This window comes from Pseudopipra pipra, chromosome 5 (assembly GCF_036250125.1).
Source record: "Pseudopipra pipra isolate bDixPip1 chromosome 5, bDixPip1.hap1, whole genome shotgun sequence".
Lineage (NCBI taxonomy): Eukaryota > Metazoa > Chordata > Aves > Passeriformes > Pipridae > Pseudopipra > Pseudopipra pipra.
In genome coordinates this window covers 25791046-25806591 of record NC_087553.1, presented here as the reverse complement: position 1 = coordinate 25806591, position 15546 = coordinate 25791046, and the positions used below count along the sequence as shown (strand labels likewise).

General features: G+C 44.3%; 1 protein-coding gene across 5 annotated transcripts in view; it reads right to left on the bottom strand.

Moving 5' to 3' along the window:
• The window catches only part of LOC135415119 (coiled-coil domain-containing protein 134-like), a 51720-nt gene that overhangs the window by 28032 nt on the left and 8142 nt on the right, over nucleotides 1–15546 (bottom strand). For 4 of the 5 annotated variants that reach the window (XM_064656686.1, XM_064656687.1, XM_064656684.1 and 1 more), the window contains exons 2-13: nucleotides 15295–15418; nucleotides 12846–12896; nucleotides 10938–11011; nucleotides 10045–10150; nucleotides 9292–9495; nucleotides 7949–8079; nucleotides 7331–7445; nucleotides 6391–6507; nucleotides 5782–5881; nucleotides 3156–3290; nucleotides 2505–2619; nucleotides 855–973 (exon numbers count right to left, since the gene is read on the bottom strand). In XM_064656686.1, coding sequence (XP_064512756.1) covers nucleotides 855–973; nucleotides 2505–2619; nucleotides 3156–3290; nucleotides 5782–5881; nucleotides 6391–6507; nucleotides 7331–7445; nucleotides 7949–8079; nucleotides 9292–9495; nucleotides 10045–10150; nucleotides 10938–11011; nucleotides 12846–12896; nucleotides 15295–15418 — 1391 coding nt within the window. The remainder of the gene's footprint in view (nucleotides 1–854; nucleotides 974–2504; nucleotides 2620–3155; nucleotides 3291–5781; nucleotides 5882–6390; nucleotides 6508–7330; nucleotides 7446–7948; nucleotides 8080–9291; nucleotides 9496–10044; nucleotides 10151–10937; nucleotides 11012–12845; nucleotides 12897–15294; nucleotides 15419–15546) is intronic. The other variant, XM_064656689.1, reaches the window with a different exon arrangement.

The following is a 15546-nucleotide window of genomic DNA, read 5'->3' as shown; positions in this document are numbered from 1 at the left end:
TATTAAAAGTCATCAAGGTTGCACAGTAGTACAAGCTGGGAAAGGAAGACTTAGTTTCTGTGAAGAAAGCATCTGCTGTGGGAAGCCCTAGTGTGGCAAGACTGGTTTTCAGCCAGGTGCACAATACAGCAAACCTTGTGAAAATCAGCCAAGGGACCATTCAGCTGATCTAAAATCCATGACAGAATCCAAGTGCTCTCTAACACCACCGCAAAACTCTGGGTCAGTGCAGAAAGGCATACCTGCTTCTGACTGAATTATCTCAGCCAAGCCAAACACAAGTGATGCAAGGCAAAAATTAAGTTGGCTGGACCACAACAACTGATCCTGATTCATACACAAACTCATCTACCGCTGTCTGCTGTGCAGCCAAGGGTGACAAATAACTCTCATCCAGCAAAACAGGAAAAGTTGGTGCCTACAGACCCATTTGTGGTAACAGGTCACAGCCATGAGCAAATCCAAGGCCAGCATCTGTTAAATGGTTAATCCCTTCTGGCAGCGAGACCACATACTCCAGGGTACAGGAATCTGTTTTCATACATACCTTCCAACAATTCTTACACTGTCAGTAGTTTTGGTTAATTTTCAAGCAGTCCCTCAAAGCCCAAAGACATGAAATAAACTGATAGGTCCCAGGCAAATTTCATGGGAGACACATCCATGGGTCACAAAATTATCACTATTACTACATATCCCTCACTCTGCTGTTTCTCTGACAATTGCCATGCATTTAATGCACCTGAGATATTTCCTTGGTGGGGCTGGGTGGAGGAACTCGGTTGCAAGGGCAAAAGAATGGACAGATGTGGACACACACCAGTCACCTGCCCACCTTCCTGACTTGTCCTCACCTGCAAGCATTTCTGAAACTTTCCAGGGTGTTGAGCAAGAACTGACACTGTCTCTGAGGGACTCTGCTGAGATTTCTGTTTGCTGGTTGACTCTGAGACACCGAGAATAGAAGATCACCCTGTTAAAGGAAAAAAGTCTTTAAAATCTTATGTTCACTTTCAGAAAAAATAGCTTTCTTCTCTGACAGGAGCAGCAGGAGGAACAACAGATTTCACTTCACTCACTTCTTTCACACAACTGTTTTTTCACTATTGTGCTTTGCCCAGGGAGGGCAGAGTTGGAGAGCTTGTGTGCTCTTCCTATGGAAGACAGTTACAGAGTTACTATTTCTGTACAGCCCTGTCTCTACAGCCTGTATTGCCATGATTTGATTTCATTTGAGTTTTAAACATCTCACCTAATGGACCTTAAAGCCCTTATGGGAAAACTTAGTATTTTTTTAAATTTTCTTTCTTCCAATTACTCTTCAGACAACACTGAACAGTTCTCCTTGCTTAGCACTGAAATCTTAGAAGTTCCCTACTTTGGCTCAGATTTTTAAGCAACAATTCACGTACTAGCTCTTGTTCCCACAGCATCCTACCAAGTTCAGCCAGAAGCCAACTGAAGCATCAGAGTTAATAATTTCTCCAAAGTGGGAACAACTTGGTACTCAAAATCTGCTTTTAAGCCTTAACTTGTTGTGGTGGTCTTCTCCAAATACTACCAGAGGAGGGCACAGCTACACACTGATGCCTGGCAGTTCAGAACTCCTTTTCCATTTCATGCTGAGATACCTTAGCAGAGGTACAATCATTGACCCTTTTCTCCCTTTAAAGACAGTCTGGATATCCTCACTCTCTGCCTAATTTCCTTCCTGTGAAGCTTCTAATTCTGAAAGGGACATCAAGCTCTGCATGTGTGCAAACAAACTGACCAGCATCTGCCTATGGGGCAGAAAGCAGTTCTGCCTTCTCCGGGCAGACAAGGCAAATATCTGGTACCACAGAACTTAGGTTTAAAGATAGTTCATCAAGAATTTGGAGCTCTGGTACTCCAACAATATGTTCTTGTCACTACAGATGTGATCTAAACCTACACAGCTCTAAGCCTATTGCAAGAAGGCTCAGCCCTTGTCTTTCACTAGCCATCTGTAACTGGGGCTCTCCTCAGAAATGCAGAGGTCCCAGTACCACATCACACTAACTACAAATTCCAGGAACAGGAAAGAATTTACAGTTCAAACAATAGCTAACACCTCCCTTGCTGAGGGATCACAGTGCATATATGATGACACTCTTGATCTGAATGCAAAACAAGAGATGTTCATTGACAAAAAAATACATTGACCAATGCAGCCTACAAGGCAGAGTCCTGAAGAAGGGGAAGTTCCAATGACTTTGAAGTACTGGGCACATAAGGAGAACAGCGTGCTCAAGCACTGCCCCACAAATCTTCATTGATTTAGAGATAACATTTACCAGCATCCATCTTCATCTACTTCAAAGACAAAGTTTGGTACCATTTTGAGGCAAGAGGATCAAAAGAAGTATCAGAGAACCAAACAGGTAAGAGGATAGAACACATACATAACATCCACATAGCGTGCTAGGAGGATCAACCCTGTCCTGCTTGGTCCTACCAACAAGCAACAGCAACTTTTAACTTACTGCATGCCTCTTGCTGCTCTGTGGTGGGGAAAGGTCAGCACATCGCTTCAGTGCTGCCTCCAGCAACTTCTGCAGCTCTTCATATGGGATTGGAGGGGAGCTCAGATGGTCCTTCCTGAACAAGCCAAGAGAAAGACAGTATGCACAGCCCCTGCTGGGGACTTCCTTGCTGGGAAGGCAACACCATCAGAAATAATTGCTCTTCTAAAGTCAGTATGCCATTGCCACACCTCTCCAGCACAGCACAGTAAGGTCACAATATCTGAACTGTGCCTTCATCCACATGTGCACCCAAACATACTCTCACTGCACTCACTGTCTGTTCCCACTACAGTCAGGAAGCGTATGACTATCCAGAGTCTTATGCTTGCTCTTATCAATCTGGATGGGGCACAGAGTGACAAAGCCATTGTACAAGCCTGCCTGGGACACCAGGTCCTTGCTGCAGTGAATTGCTGCCTATTGCAGTTTCATTGCCCTGGAAGCCTTCTGAGGTGGGTGGGAAGCTGGCTCTGCTGTACCCACGCCTGCCTCAGCCACAAGTCCCACTGCAGAGCATGCTCACCCACACAGCCACAGGGGAGCTATAGAACCCAACATGGTATCTAAGTATCTATCTGAAGAAAAGCCTGTAAATACTTTCCTGCCTACCTCAGGAAAGCTGCCACAGCTCTCACAGCCTCCACTGCCACCTCCAGCACTGGGCAGTTCACTGTCTCCATCAAAACATCAATGGCTTCTATACATACACCTCGGTTTGTGAATAATTTGATTTCCATGGGTTGTCTGCAAAGAGGAAAACAGAGCAAGCAAGGAGAACGTTGTCAGATTTAGGTAACTGTGGTGCCCTTTTCTCATTTCACCAAATGGACAGCTGGGCTGTATGGTTCCAGCCATGCCTTTCATTATTCAGAGCCAGCTGCTCTCAAGGAGGCACTCTCAGACTTGAGCAGGTAGAGGGTTTGCCACAAAGAGTGAACTTCAGCCAATCTGAAGTCCTACTATGATGAAAAAACCCACAGACAGGATAACTCTGACTACTCCAGTGAAGACTGACACGAGAAGCACAAGAAAAACAAGCTTTGCAAAATACAGTAACCTCTGTGCCTAGGACTTTATGCTCAGGCCATCTGCTCTGGCACTTGTGAGTTCATCTGGCAACTTATATTCTTGAGTAAACAAGCAAACATCACCATCCTAGAACAGGGACGATGCCATGAGAATAGCTTCTCTCACAGTCCTGTAGCACTTCTAATGCCAGATGGTGTCGGAAGGACAGGAACCTTAATGAACTTGAAAAGTAATCAGGAAAATAAACACACTCCAACTATTTTGACAATTCTTCTTCATAGTGAGCATTTTGGTCATCTGATCACCTTGTGCCCCAACAACTTTAAGCTTTCAGCACGAGAGCATAGAGGGATGACAGGCCATTAATCCCATTACTGGACAGAGCTGTGTAAATGGCAGACTATGCTCATTTGGCTCCTGGCAAGTCAGGTACAGTTGGGACGGCAGGGGGAAGACAGGCAGCTACATGCACTAACAGCCTTGCCAAAGAGCCTCTCCGAAGTGAAGCAAGAAAAGCAGCACAGCATGACGGGAGCCAGACTTGGGAGCCAAAAGTATTCCAGTATTCCCTGGTATTCATTTTTCACAGTCATGCCTGACTAAAGCGACCCATGAACACATGCTCGCACGCACAAATGGAAAAGTGAACTTCAGTAGAAATTACACTAGTAGCCCAGTTACATGGCAAAAAGGAAACAGAGGAAAAAATACTCTTTTTAGTCACTCAGTGGGATGGAAACCCAACTTGGCAGTAGCCTCATGTTCTGCTGTGAGAAAAAGCTCTGAGGTGGGCAAGGCAAGGAAAAGGCCTTGTGGAACTCGGGCATCAGGAGCCAAGCCATAAGTGATGCGCTGAACTTCCAACTTGTTCCTACTTATACTGTAATTCCTTTCTTTAATCACTGACCTTCTGAAGTAAAACACATCAGGAAGAAAAAAGCCTTCACTGACTCATTCAGGGAGGAAAGGATGGAGGAGTACTGCTGACTCACTCAAGATGCACAAACCCACTTTCAGTATGGTGCACTGTGATGTCTTTGGGGCCCGGGAGGAAAGTGTGAAGGACGGCACTCTTGCAGCTTCCTGCAACCTCTCGTCTTTGGGCCCCACACTGTGCCTGCCACTCTGGTTATGATGGGAGAGACAAGAAGTACACCAGGGAGAGCTACCAACCATTCCTGACATACTGCCAAGGGGAACAGAATGTCCTGCTTGGACCTCACTGGAATGTGGGGTTCACTTACACAAGAGAATCCAGCTGCAAGCAAAAACCAAGAGGAGAGGTTCCAGTATAAGATCCCTTTCCCCACTATGAGAGTGTTTTAAATAAAACATAATTCCTAAGGCAAAGCTCAGAAATAGAATGGGTGTGCGAGAACATAAGAGTAACTGCACAGAGTGTTCTCTTTGTTTTACAAGCATAAACGCTGTAATTAGTGTTTCCCACATCCTGGCTTCTCTTTTTGACAGATCCCACACTGGCATCATCACACTGTTCTAGCACTGCTGCTTTTTCTTCTCCTTTTTACCCTGCCACTCGCTACAAAATTGACTATGACATTTCCAAAATTCAGCTTAAGGGCTCTCTTGGGGGAACTAAGTGGCAAAAACAAGACTCTGTCACTAGCATGACAGGACAGGAACAAGATCATAGAGGCAAGAACAGGAAGCACAGAAGAAAAACAAGCCAGTGTATATTATTTCTTAGCAGAAAACAAGAGGAAAAAAGTGACAGAAGACATTAATATTTCAGCTTAGAATTTGTTTTTGCGGTTTGAATTTAGCTCAGATGATGATAGAAGACTAGAGGCCATGGAATTTGCATGCTTTGTTTTGTCACAGAAGCACACTTAGCAGGATCTGGCCTGCTCACATATGCCTGGACCTTCCTGACCTTCCCTCCTGCTCTGTCTACAGCTGAAAAGAGATTTCACCTCCCAGATAGGCAGGGAAGCAGGAAGATGCAGATATACTGACGGATGCAGGCACAAAGAGGACAAGCTGGAAGGTTCAGAAACAACCATCAGGCCCTTCTTTGCAAGAATAAGGGAGGTGCAATTGTTCAGCATCATCTTTCAAACGCAAAGGCTCCAGAAGTGTGTAGATATTTGACCTCAGAAGAAAACCTTAAAAAGCAAAAGCACCACAGCCCCCATTTTAGGGTACCAAACTCTGCCTGTGCAAGCCTGTCAGGGTACTCCCTTACCGTTTTAGTATTTCAGTGAAGAGCAGGAGCCCCTGTTTGTGCAACTCCACATTGTTCATCTGCAGGACATCTTGGAGACTCCGCACCAGAGATTCAATGCCTACACATGTTCAAGAGAAGTCACAGAGAGGCTTTTAACATCCCAGATTCCAGGATGGACAAAACTAGTTTTTAAAAGGAAGGAAGATTTGAACAATTATTATTCACTGACAGAAACAACTGTCCAAAACTCTTGAATGTTCACTCAGCTCCCTGACAATATGCCTTAATCTCCACTGATAGAAGTAAATCCAAAAGAACAGAAGGAATTTAACCATTCTTCCTAAATCTACTCTTGGCGTGTCCACAGAAACACACCTAATGGTAACTCAGCTAGTGTCAATCATGATAACTGGTTATTATAATGAATTAATGCTCATCAGGAACTCACTAGGACAATGGCACTGTAAATTCAAGCTATGTTGGACATCACAAACACATCTGATAGATATTAATTTCCAGTCCTTTATCCATCCTGACTGGAAATTGTGACTGTGTGTAGAGCGTTGAAATTCAGCTAGAGGCACAAGCATTACTGTAGTCACTCTGTCAGAAAAGCTGATGACTCACCATAGACAGTGTGACACTTTGAGAAGAAAAGGCGCTCTTCAGTCAGGAGGAGCAGGCAGCAATACACTGACCAGATGAGGACTTCACTTTTGCACAAGAGACATTCAAACAGGAACTCTGTAAACACATACACACACAAATGAGGTCACCCCGGTAAGAGGCAGGCTGCTCTCAGCATGCATGGCACAGCTGCTCCTAGAACAGAGCAGAGGCAGGAGGAGGAAAGGAGGCAGCATAGCAACAGCCGCAGGGAGAACGGCTGTATTATGAAATGGCGGGAATGGAGAATGGAGTAGATGCTCAGGGTTATGCTAGTCTTCAAAACAAGGTGACTGGAGAGCAGAGACCCACGGGCAGGCTCCTTCCTAGCACAAACTCAGCAGGCAGGAAGGAGCTGAACTGTGGATCTAGACTTTGGTTCAAATGAAAAGCCACTAAGCAAGCTTTAGCACAGATGTAGTGATCTTTTTTCCCTCAGAACTTTTACATCTCCCAAAGAATTTGTATTATGAAAGTATTTCTGTCTTCTGGGATTACAGAAAAATAATAAACCATCTCCCACAGCTGCAATCGAAGCTAAATCCTAGACCAAATTCTGTGCAAACTTACAATATTTAGTGGAATGAGATAAAACTGAAGTCTGTTTACGCTTGTATCTAAGGTCCTGCAAGAAGCACCTTGGCCTCAAGGATTTGTCCAAATTCTCACTGTGGAAACTACATTCTGCCTGTTGACAGCTGCTTCTATACTTTCAGATAAAAACTTACTCTCCCCTTCTACTCTTAAAATCACATCAGCCATTTCTATTGGTATAAAATGGTCACCACACAGATTGTGCCACTAGTGGATATCATGGAACCAGACTGATTCCTAAAACAAACAGCCAGGGAGGGCTTTGATACTTGGAGATGAACAATAAGATGCTACTGCATCTCTTCACCTGGAACATCCGCAAGGATAAAAGCAGGAGCATATCTGCTGGGAGAGTGAACCAGCACTGCAGCCATACAGTGAGAACTTGCTGCCTGCAACATCTCATCTCTGGTCAACAAAAGCTGTTGGGAAATGAAAGTCAAAAGGAGAGAGGAAGTCAACTATGCAGCTATGAGTAGGAAAGTTTCCTCTTCATTTTAAAATTTTAAACATAAATTCTCTCTTTTGGCATATACTTCACAGATTAAACCTGCTAAGGCAAGATAAAACACTGAAACAAAGACACTCAAAAAAGTATAAAATGAGAACCACAACAGAAGATATGAGTAAGAACAGCTCTGCCCCCATGCTTAGTCATGCGGGCATTGCAAGTGCTGTATCAGACCTCAAGTGCGAATGAGTAAAATCATCTGAGGCCAGGAGTAAAATTTTCCCCACTCCAGGATGCAGGAATGAACAGGAGGTGATCTAAAGAGGTGTCCCCATTTCTCACTGCAGCCTCTGTTGCTGGTGTTATCAACAGAACAGCCTGCCTTATATATATATAATGCCTTAGAAAAAGATTCAATACAGGCCATCAAGTTATTTATGTCTACCAACAATTCACTACTACTTCAGCAATCACCTTTTTGAGAACAAGTGGCAGTGGATTTTCCCCTTCTAAAAAGTCTGGGTTCTCAGTCTCCTCCTCTGTCTTTGAATTATTCATAAGAATAGATACAAAATGGTCAGATTTCAGCAGCTCCTTTAGCAAACCTGCAAAAGGGGGAGCAAGAGTGAGCACCATACTGGGCAAAGCAAGGATTATACTAACACAGGAGTATTTACAGGCTAGAACTTGTTGCCAACTTCCTCCCCTTTCCAGCACTCCTAACAAAGGCACTCACCTCCAGTTTAGGGAGCTTGTTTTCACTACGTCCCCAGATACTGCCATGAACCACAGTTCTTGCAACCTCTTGTTGCTGATGCTTTTTGCTGGCTCTGATCTGCTCTCTGTTCCTTCTCAGAGACATGTATGTACAGGGGTACATGATCTCAGGAGCCCTCTACTTGCATTATCCTCCATTAGTACCCACACCTTAAACTGTTTCTTGGGAGAGCTCTTGACCTTCATTCTTCCCTAGCAGTCAGTGACCCTAGTGACTCGACATTTTCCCTGAAACACTTTCTAGAGAACTGGCATTTATCTTCCCCTACTATTTTCACAGGCTCTTACTGAAACAACTGCATTTAGCTAAAGGATATACAGACACACACAAAAATCCTCAGAAGAATAGTATAGATCACTGCTACAGGTATTGATGCAAATCATCAGTACATGTCAGTACAAATTCAAAGGGGTATCATCTGAGCTATAGAATTCTACTCTAAAAGGAATCATCATCCATTTCTAGTAGCTGAACAGATGATCTGAGGAGCAATCCAGTTCCTGCTTGCCTCCTACAAGAAAAATTAATTCCCTGGATGGTTTACAAACAAGGAATGTCAGAAGGGCTGAAACTGTGCTCCCCAGCAACAGCTGATATGTGTAGTTGGAAGCATAACTGCAAAAATGTGCCACATTATCTTTGTAACCAAAATAATATGATGCTCCACATCTGAAGACTGTTGTTTGTTAGACTCCATCCCTCTGCTCTATAAAACCCACCTGCCCATGCACAGCGTTTGCATTCAAACACTTTGAGGGATGGTCAGGCCACAGCACAAGATCTGAAGAGACTCTGAAGATTAGTCAGTGCTGGGCAAATGTGGGGCTCGAGAGACAACAGGGGGCTGGGGGTGCTCAGCAGCAGGTCTGGTCCATGTGATTGCCATGGAATAACAGAAAGGATAGACTGCTTCGGACAAGCAGCAAAAAGATCCTCTAGAGAGAACAACCCACACTAGAGTGTCTAAACCAGCCAAGGATTTCCTCCTCATTTCAAGCCTTCCCTTGCACCTTGCAGGTTTCTCTCAGCAATGCCTTACCCAAACAATTAACCTGCAGCTCCTTTGTCTGTGCACACCCCAGGGTATTCAGGAAGAGACTACACAGCCTTTCTTCGAAGTGCGCTGAGAGCCGTTCTGTGCCAACAGGAGAAGAGTACAGCTTGCCATACAAGTAGCAGACAGCAGCCTTTATACCCTCATTTGGGTACATCAAGCCCGTCAGCAGATGATCCACTAAATTACCTAGGATGAGGAACAGAAACGGCAAACATTCGCTGGCATTTTAAAAGCACCAACCTATTTCCCTTGAAAACTTGCAAAAGCCCCCGGGACAGACTGGTGTATGCAGATGAATGAATGCCACAATCAAGTGATGTGCTCAGCACCTTTTGACCCTCGGAGCAGAGGCACAGTAATAAAGGCTAGTGGAGCTCACTGTTCACCACATGAGGATCCATCATCTCAGCTACCTCCACGAACAGCTAAGTTTGCTCACCAGACCACTAGGGGCTGGATCAAGCTAAAAAAAATAAATGTATGTTGCCTGTGAAGCAGACCCATAACCCCAGTTCAGAGAGGCTGCTTTTGCCTGGCTGGCTAAGAGCACGATGACGAGCTTGCTATAAAGGTTCTGACCTGCAACCCAGGAGGCCTGAATGCCACTCTTGATTTCTGGACAGGCTTCTTGTGTGACCTTCATGAATTCACCCAGGGGAATGGGGAGTGAATGCATGCGTGTACATATTAGGGCTGTGAAAACCACCCTTCAGTGGGACATGACATATTACTCACTGTGCTCTACCACCAGTAGATCAGCAAAGCCTGGAATGGCATCTGCCAACTTGCCCAAGAGAGCGAATGTGGGCAGGCTGCTTCTCATGGTAGTTGCTTTGCACAGCTGTAGAGGAGACAGAGAAAGAAAATGTTTCACTGATGAGGATACATCCAAAGGCAGAAATGCACCTAAACCAGCAAGCTCTCAGTGATGCATAATCCCCCAGCACAGGATCTTTTCCTAAGATGGGTCCTCTTCACCACTTAGGATAAAACACAGGAAAACCCTGAACACAGTATTAAGTCTCAAAAATGTCTTTAAATTAATTCAAGGGATCTCTTGCTTCTTGCTCCTCTTCCTCTCTCTCACCTCCACCTTTTACACGAACAGATGAACTGTCTGAATTTCTTCCCACTTTTGCTATTTCCCAGTTTTTTGTACCCCATGGGACCATCTTAAACTTAGGAACAAAGAGAGCAAGAGCCCATGGCACAGGCTCCTCATATAACTGAAACTGATAGGAAAAGAAGAACCTGAGTAAGGCATATAGCTTCATAAGTGTATCATGAAGCCATATGGCTGCAATACATCGTGGGAACAATAGAAAAACTCCAGGGTAGACACCAACAGTGCCAACATCACAGCAGGGGAGCTGGCACTAGGACATCCAAGGCCAGGTTGGATGGGGCTTTGAGCAACCTGCTCCAGTGGAAGGTGTCCCTGCCCATGGCAGTGGGGTTGGAACTGGATGATCTTTAAGGTCCCTTCCAACCCAAACCATTCTATGATTCTGTGATCCCACTGCAGCAGATGCTACATCCCAGTGCAGCAGCTGCAGTCTTGCAGGGTCACTCATTTCTCATTCCCTGAAGGACTGAGAGGAAGGGCAGGAGAATTCATCTTCACTGACCTCCTTTTGGCTTTCATTCAAAATGCAGCATAAGTACTGTTCTGACTTCAGCTCCACCACAAGCCGCACCAGAACTAGGCAGAAGAAACAGGATCAGTAATACACACACAAGAGCACTCACAATCCATCTTCCACGGGGCTTAAGCAAACCAGTGAGCAAAGAGCTTAGAAATTAAATGAGCGCAGAGGTGCTGCGAGAACAGGGTATCATTGGCATTCCCAGCTCTATTACTTCTGATAGCCCGGCTCAAGCTCTCTGCGGCACCATTACAGCAGTCCCATTCTGGCTGCACTACAAACCATGCATGGAAATGAACCGCAAGCAATAAACTGAACATCAGGACAGCAAGGAACCTGGAAGGGAACAAAGCTCTAACTTTAAAAAAGCATTGAAATTTCTGGTCATTGAAGAGAGCAGGCTTCCTACAGTATTAAAACTGACCTTTAAAAAATTTATCTTTCCAGACAAGATATCAGAACTGAAATTTCTGAGGATCCTTAGAGTCAGAGCTCCTCCTCCAGCTACTGCTGTCCCTGAGATTAAGTGAAGTCTATCAGCCATTCCACCCCACTGCAGTTATCCTATATACCTTACCAGAAAGCAAGGCCCCAGTCACCTTTGTGGTGCTGTTCACCTCCTCAGCCCCAAGTGCTGTTATTCTTGGTTCACTGAAACTTTAAGAACTCTGTCAGCTCTGTCCTAATAAGAGGAATCAACAAGAAACTGTGTTTGCCAGGCACTGGCTGCATATCACCTGGGATGTGCAAACCACAAGGGAGTTGCCTGATGCTGGCAGGCTGCCTCTGCCTCCACACATATACCAGCAGACTAGTTTCAGGAAGCAAGTTCCTCTTCCAGTACTTCTACAACTGGGCACCTGAATGTTCAGCAGATAAATTTTTTCAATAGCGCCTTTACTGAGACACTGCAGAACATTGTTCCACAGGATTTGGTAAGGCTGTCTTGGATGTATCTTGCTGTCGTGGCATGACTCGTTTGGAAAACATACACTTTTGATTTGTATCCTAGAAAAGCATCACAAAAAAAAAGTACCAGAGACTTTGGGGTTCACCATTTCTTGGTATATCCAGGGCAATACTGGAGGTTTATCTAGGAGACCTACTTCAGCTAATGAGCTGTGCATCTCAGCAGAATCATATCTTGAGACATGATTTATAGAGAGTTTAATGGCCATTTCTTGCCCAAAGCTCTCAGAATCTCTAAAAGCTTTCAAGAGTTAAGTAACAGTAATTTAAAATTTCTCTGTTTGAGAACATCCATCTCTCAACACACTGCTAACATGACAGAAAGACTTCTCACCTTTTCAACATCATTTTAAGCAAGTGTCTGAAAACTAAAACCCCTCTGGATAAAGCTTGTCACACCTCCTTTCACCTTTCATGGCTGGACATGAAATGCATCACTGCATTGCTAATATCACTAGACTCATCAGAGATGTCCAAGGTCAACTGGACTGTAGAGATTTCTTTCTCAGCCCTGCAGATGTTTCCTTCAGATTTCAAATTAGGGACTCCTCACAAAGAGGAATCTGCAGCCTGTGTAGCTAAATCCCAAATACCCTCTTGTCCTGAGGAGAAAGCAGTAGATCCCATGGACTTCCATTTGCTTTGAGACTTCGGTCATTGTTTACCACTGCTACCCATCTGGCACTAAATTCATGGCACACACAGAACCTGTAAGAGAAATGTTAAATGTTTGATTCTGCATGCACTCCTCTGCCCCCCAAAAATGGGAACAGACTGCTTGTTACTGTTGCACAGATAGGCAGTAGATGGTCTTCCCCATTCAAGCTGTGTAGAAGCTGAGCATCTCACTGTAGTTATCAGACAAGACAGATCCTCCGTTCAGAAACTGCCAGTACTTGAGATGTGCCATCTGTCTCTTACCTTCTACTAACAGGTCCAGGGCACCACTGTCTTCCACAGTATGCAACATCCCTAAAAAATAAACCACAATAGGTCATGGAGCTCATTCCTGCTTGTATCACCAGTGCTGTAATTCCTTCTTGTAAGAAAGAGCTGTAAATTTTTTTCAGAACTGTTTCATATTCCCTGCTTCTCATGACACCAGCCTGACTTTGTCAGGGGAAGGTGGATACTCTCAAGGACTATCACAAAAGGTGCCTCCATAAGCAGGACACAGGGACGTGAGGCATTTGGTTCTCTTGCAAATCTTTTATGTACTTTATAGTTGAAGTCAATGGCTCCACCTATGTCAGGGAATATGTAACTACTGCCATCGCCACATCTCACTGTGTGTATCTGATATTATACATCTGAAACAACACTCTGGAACGACGGAAGTTAAAGCCCAGCTGTGAGTTTCTGTCCTTTCTATCCTCCATTTATACTAATTACTATGAACAGTTCTCTCCCTCCACAGTACTGAAAAACCTGAAACCAAATCTGAACACCAGGTTTAAAGTATATGGAAACTATTCCAACATTAAATTGACCTTGAAGACACCACAAGTTATTTGTATGATGAGAGCATAAGATTGGATATATTAAAATAAACCCCTGCTTCACCCCAGCAGACAAGAAACTCTACCTCCCAGCTCCTTCCAACTTCAGATACCTACAGCATCAAGTTCAGACTCCCTCTTCTAACACACCAAACCACTTGTTTCAACATATCCAATCAAACTGAACGACCGCTCCTCTGAAGACTCCATGATCTCTTGGAAATTTGACCAACTAAAGCAATGTTATGACAGGCGAATAAATTACTTATTTCCATCCTCATCTGCCCAATCCTTAGTAATTCTAGAAATTATTTGCATACGGCATTAGGGAGTGTTGCATTATTAGCTTCATGAAATTCGCCACCTTCTCATACGTAAGACTCCACACTACACCTCTCTTCTCTTAACCCTCTTTCTTCTGCCTGTGCTTATTCCAATATTCTCTCTCAAAAAAAAAGAATGTATTTTCCTGAATTCACTATTAATACTTCCTCCACAGCACTGCTCAAACTTTTGGGGGGTCCCTCTTATACTCTTGCACCAAATGATCCTTTGTTCATCCAAGTACTACGCAAAAGGTACATGCCATTGTTTGTAGCCCCAAGCTTAGACTGGGATTCCAATTGCTCTAGGAGTTACACCAAGTACAGTAAAATCCCAAAGCTGTACTCAAACCACCCAATTACAAAGCTTCTTAGAGAGAGAATTATTTAAAAGCAGACAAGCATTGAAATGCAAGCACAGTTCCCCTGTCTTCTGGGGTATTTTGTGTTAGGGCCATACAATGTAGAGCTGAACTGGCTATAAGCACCACTTTCTTCACTTCTCTATAGGATTATGTGTGCAGACAGCACTCAATAAAATTTGTGCAGTGGGGAGAACTAAACCTGCACAAAGTTCTGTTTCTAACAAAGATGCTTCCAAAACATGCAAAACACAATTTGTGGGAAAACAACCAGGAAAACACTATTTGAATTATTCAGTGTTTCAAGGCAGGGAAAGGGTTTTGTAAGTCACTTTCCCCCAAAGAACAAGAATTATCTGTGATATGCAAATGAGATAGTGGAATTAAAGGAATCTGGTATATTTGCTCTTTGAAGGCACTCATATTCATATCCTCCACCTTTCTCTTCCTGCCTTACTGTTCCCTCATTTAGACCATTATTTCTTCTCCATCCAAGATTTTAGATGACATTTCAAAATGTTTCCCACACCACTGCTATGCAAACAGAAACCAGTAAGAGATGTTCAAGATCACAGAGACTGTTACTGGAAGGGCATTTTCTGACACTATTCTACTGTAAGGCTGACCCACCAGAAAGAAGCAGGTATTACAGTCGTATGGCTACAGGATTTGTAGAGATTTAAAGTGATGGTGTGAAAACCCACTATGAAGATTTGTATTTTGCAGAGTCAATATTAAATCCTGCAGCACCTTTTTAACCTCACACTTTCATTTCTATATGAATCTTCAAAGAACTCCACAGTTCAGCACCCTGAGGCATGAGACCCGAATGGAGGGCATTCAGGGAAGAGTCATAGGCCAGCTACCCCCTGTTCTCTAGAAAGAAACTTTACAGATATGTCTAGATACTTTGGAAAGCTGCAAGAGCTTTATGAACATGCCAATCCTACTCCTCAGGGAATGAAGAAATTAATTAATCTATTCTAAATCAGTGACAGGCAGCTTTCCTCAAGGAGTAATGACATACCTAACAGAATAGTGGAAGAGGCAGGCACCTCAGTATTGTTTTGCTTGGTTTTTTTTTGTTTGTTTTTTTTTTGCTTCAAATGTGGAGAAGTTTTACACTTCTAACAAAACGTAACTGCCTGCTCCCTGCTGCTGCACTAGGGCTCAACAGAGCTCTTACCAAAGAGAGTTCCTATCAAATGCATGCAGACCCTCTCGTCTGGTGCCAGCAGCTGGACGACTGGCAGCGCCTGCCAGGCCAGGGCATCCTGGAGACGGGACAGGACATGCTTCTTGCGCACCAGCTACGGATCAAAGACAGCAGCCTGTCAACCCTTGGGCCCGAGCCCTGCGCTGCTCCCACCACCCCGGGGGGGGGAAAAGGGCCACCAGGGCCCGGTGCTGAGGTGACAGGCCTGGCCCAGGGCCACCC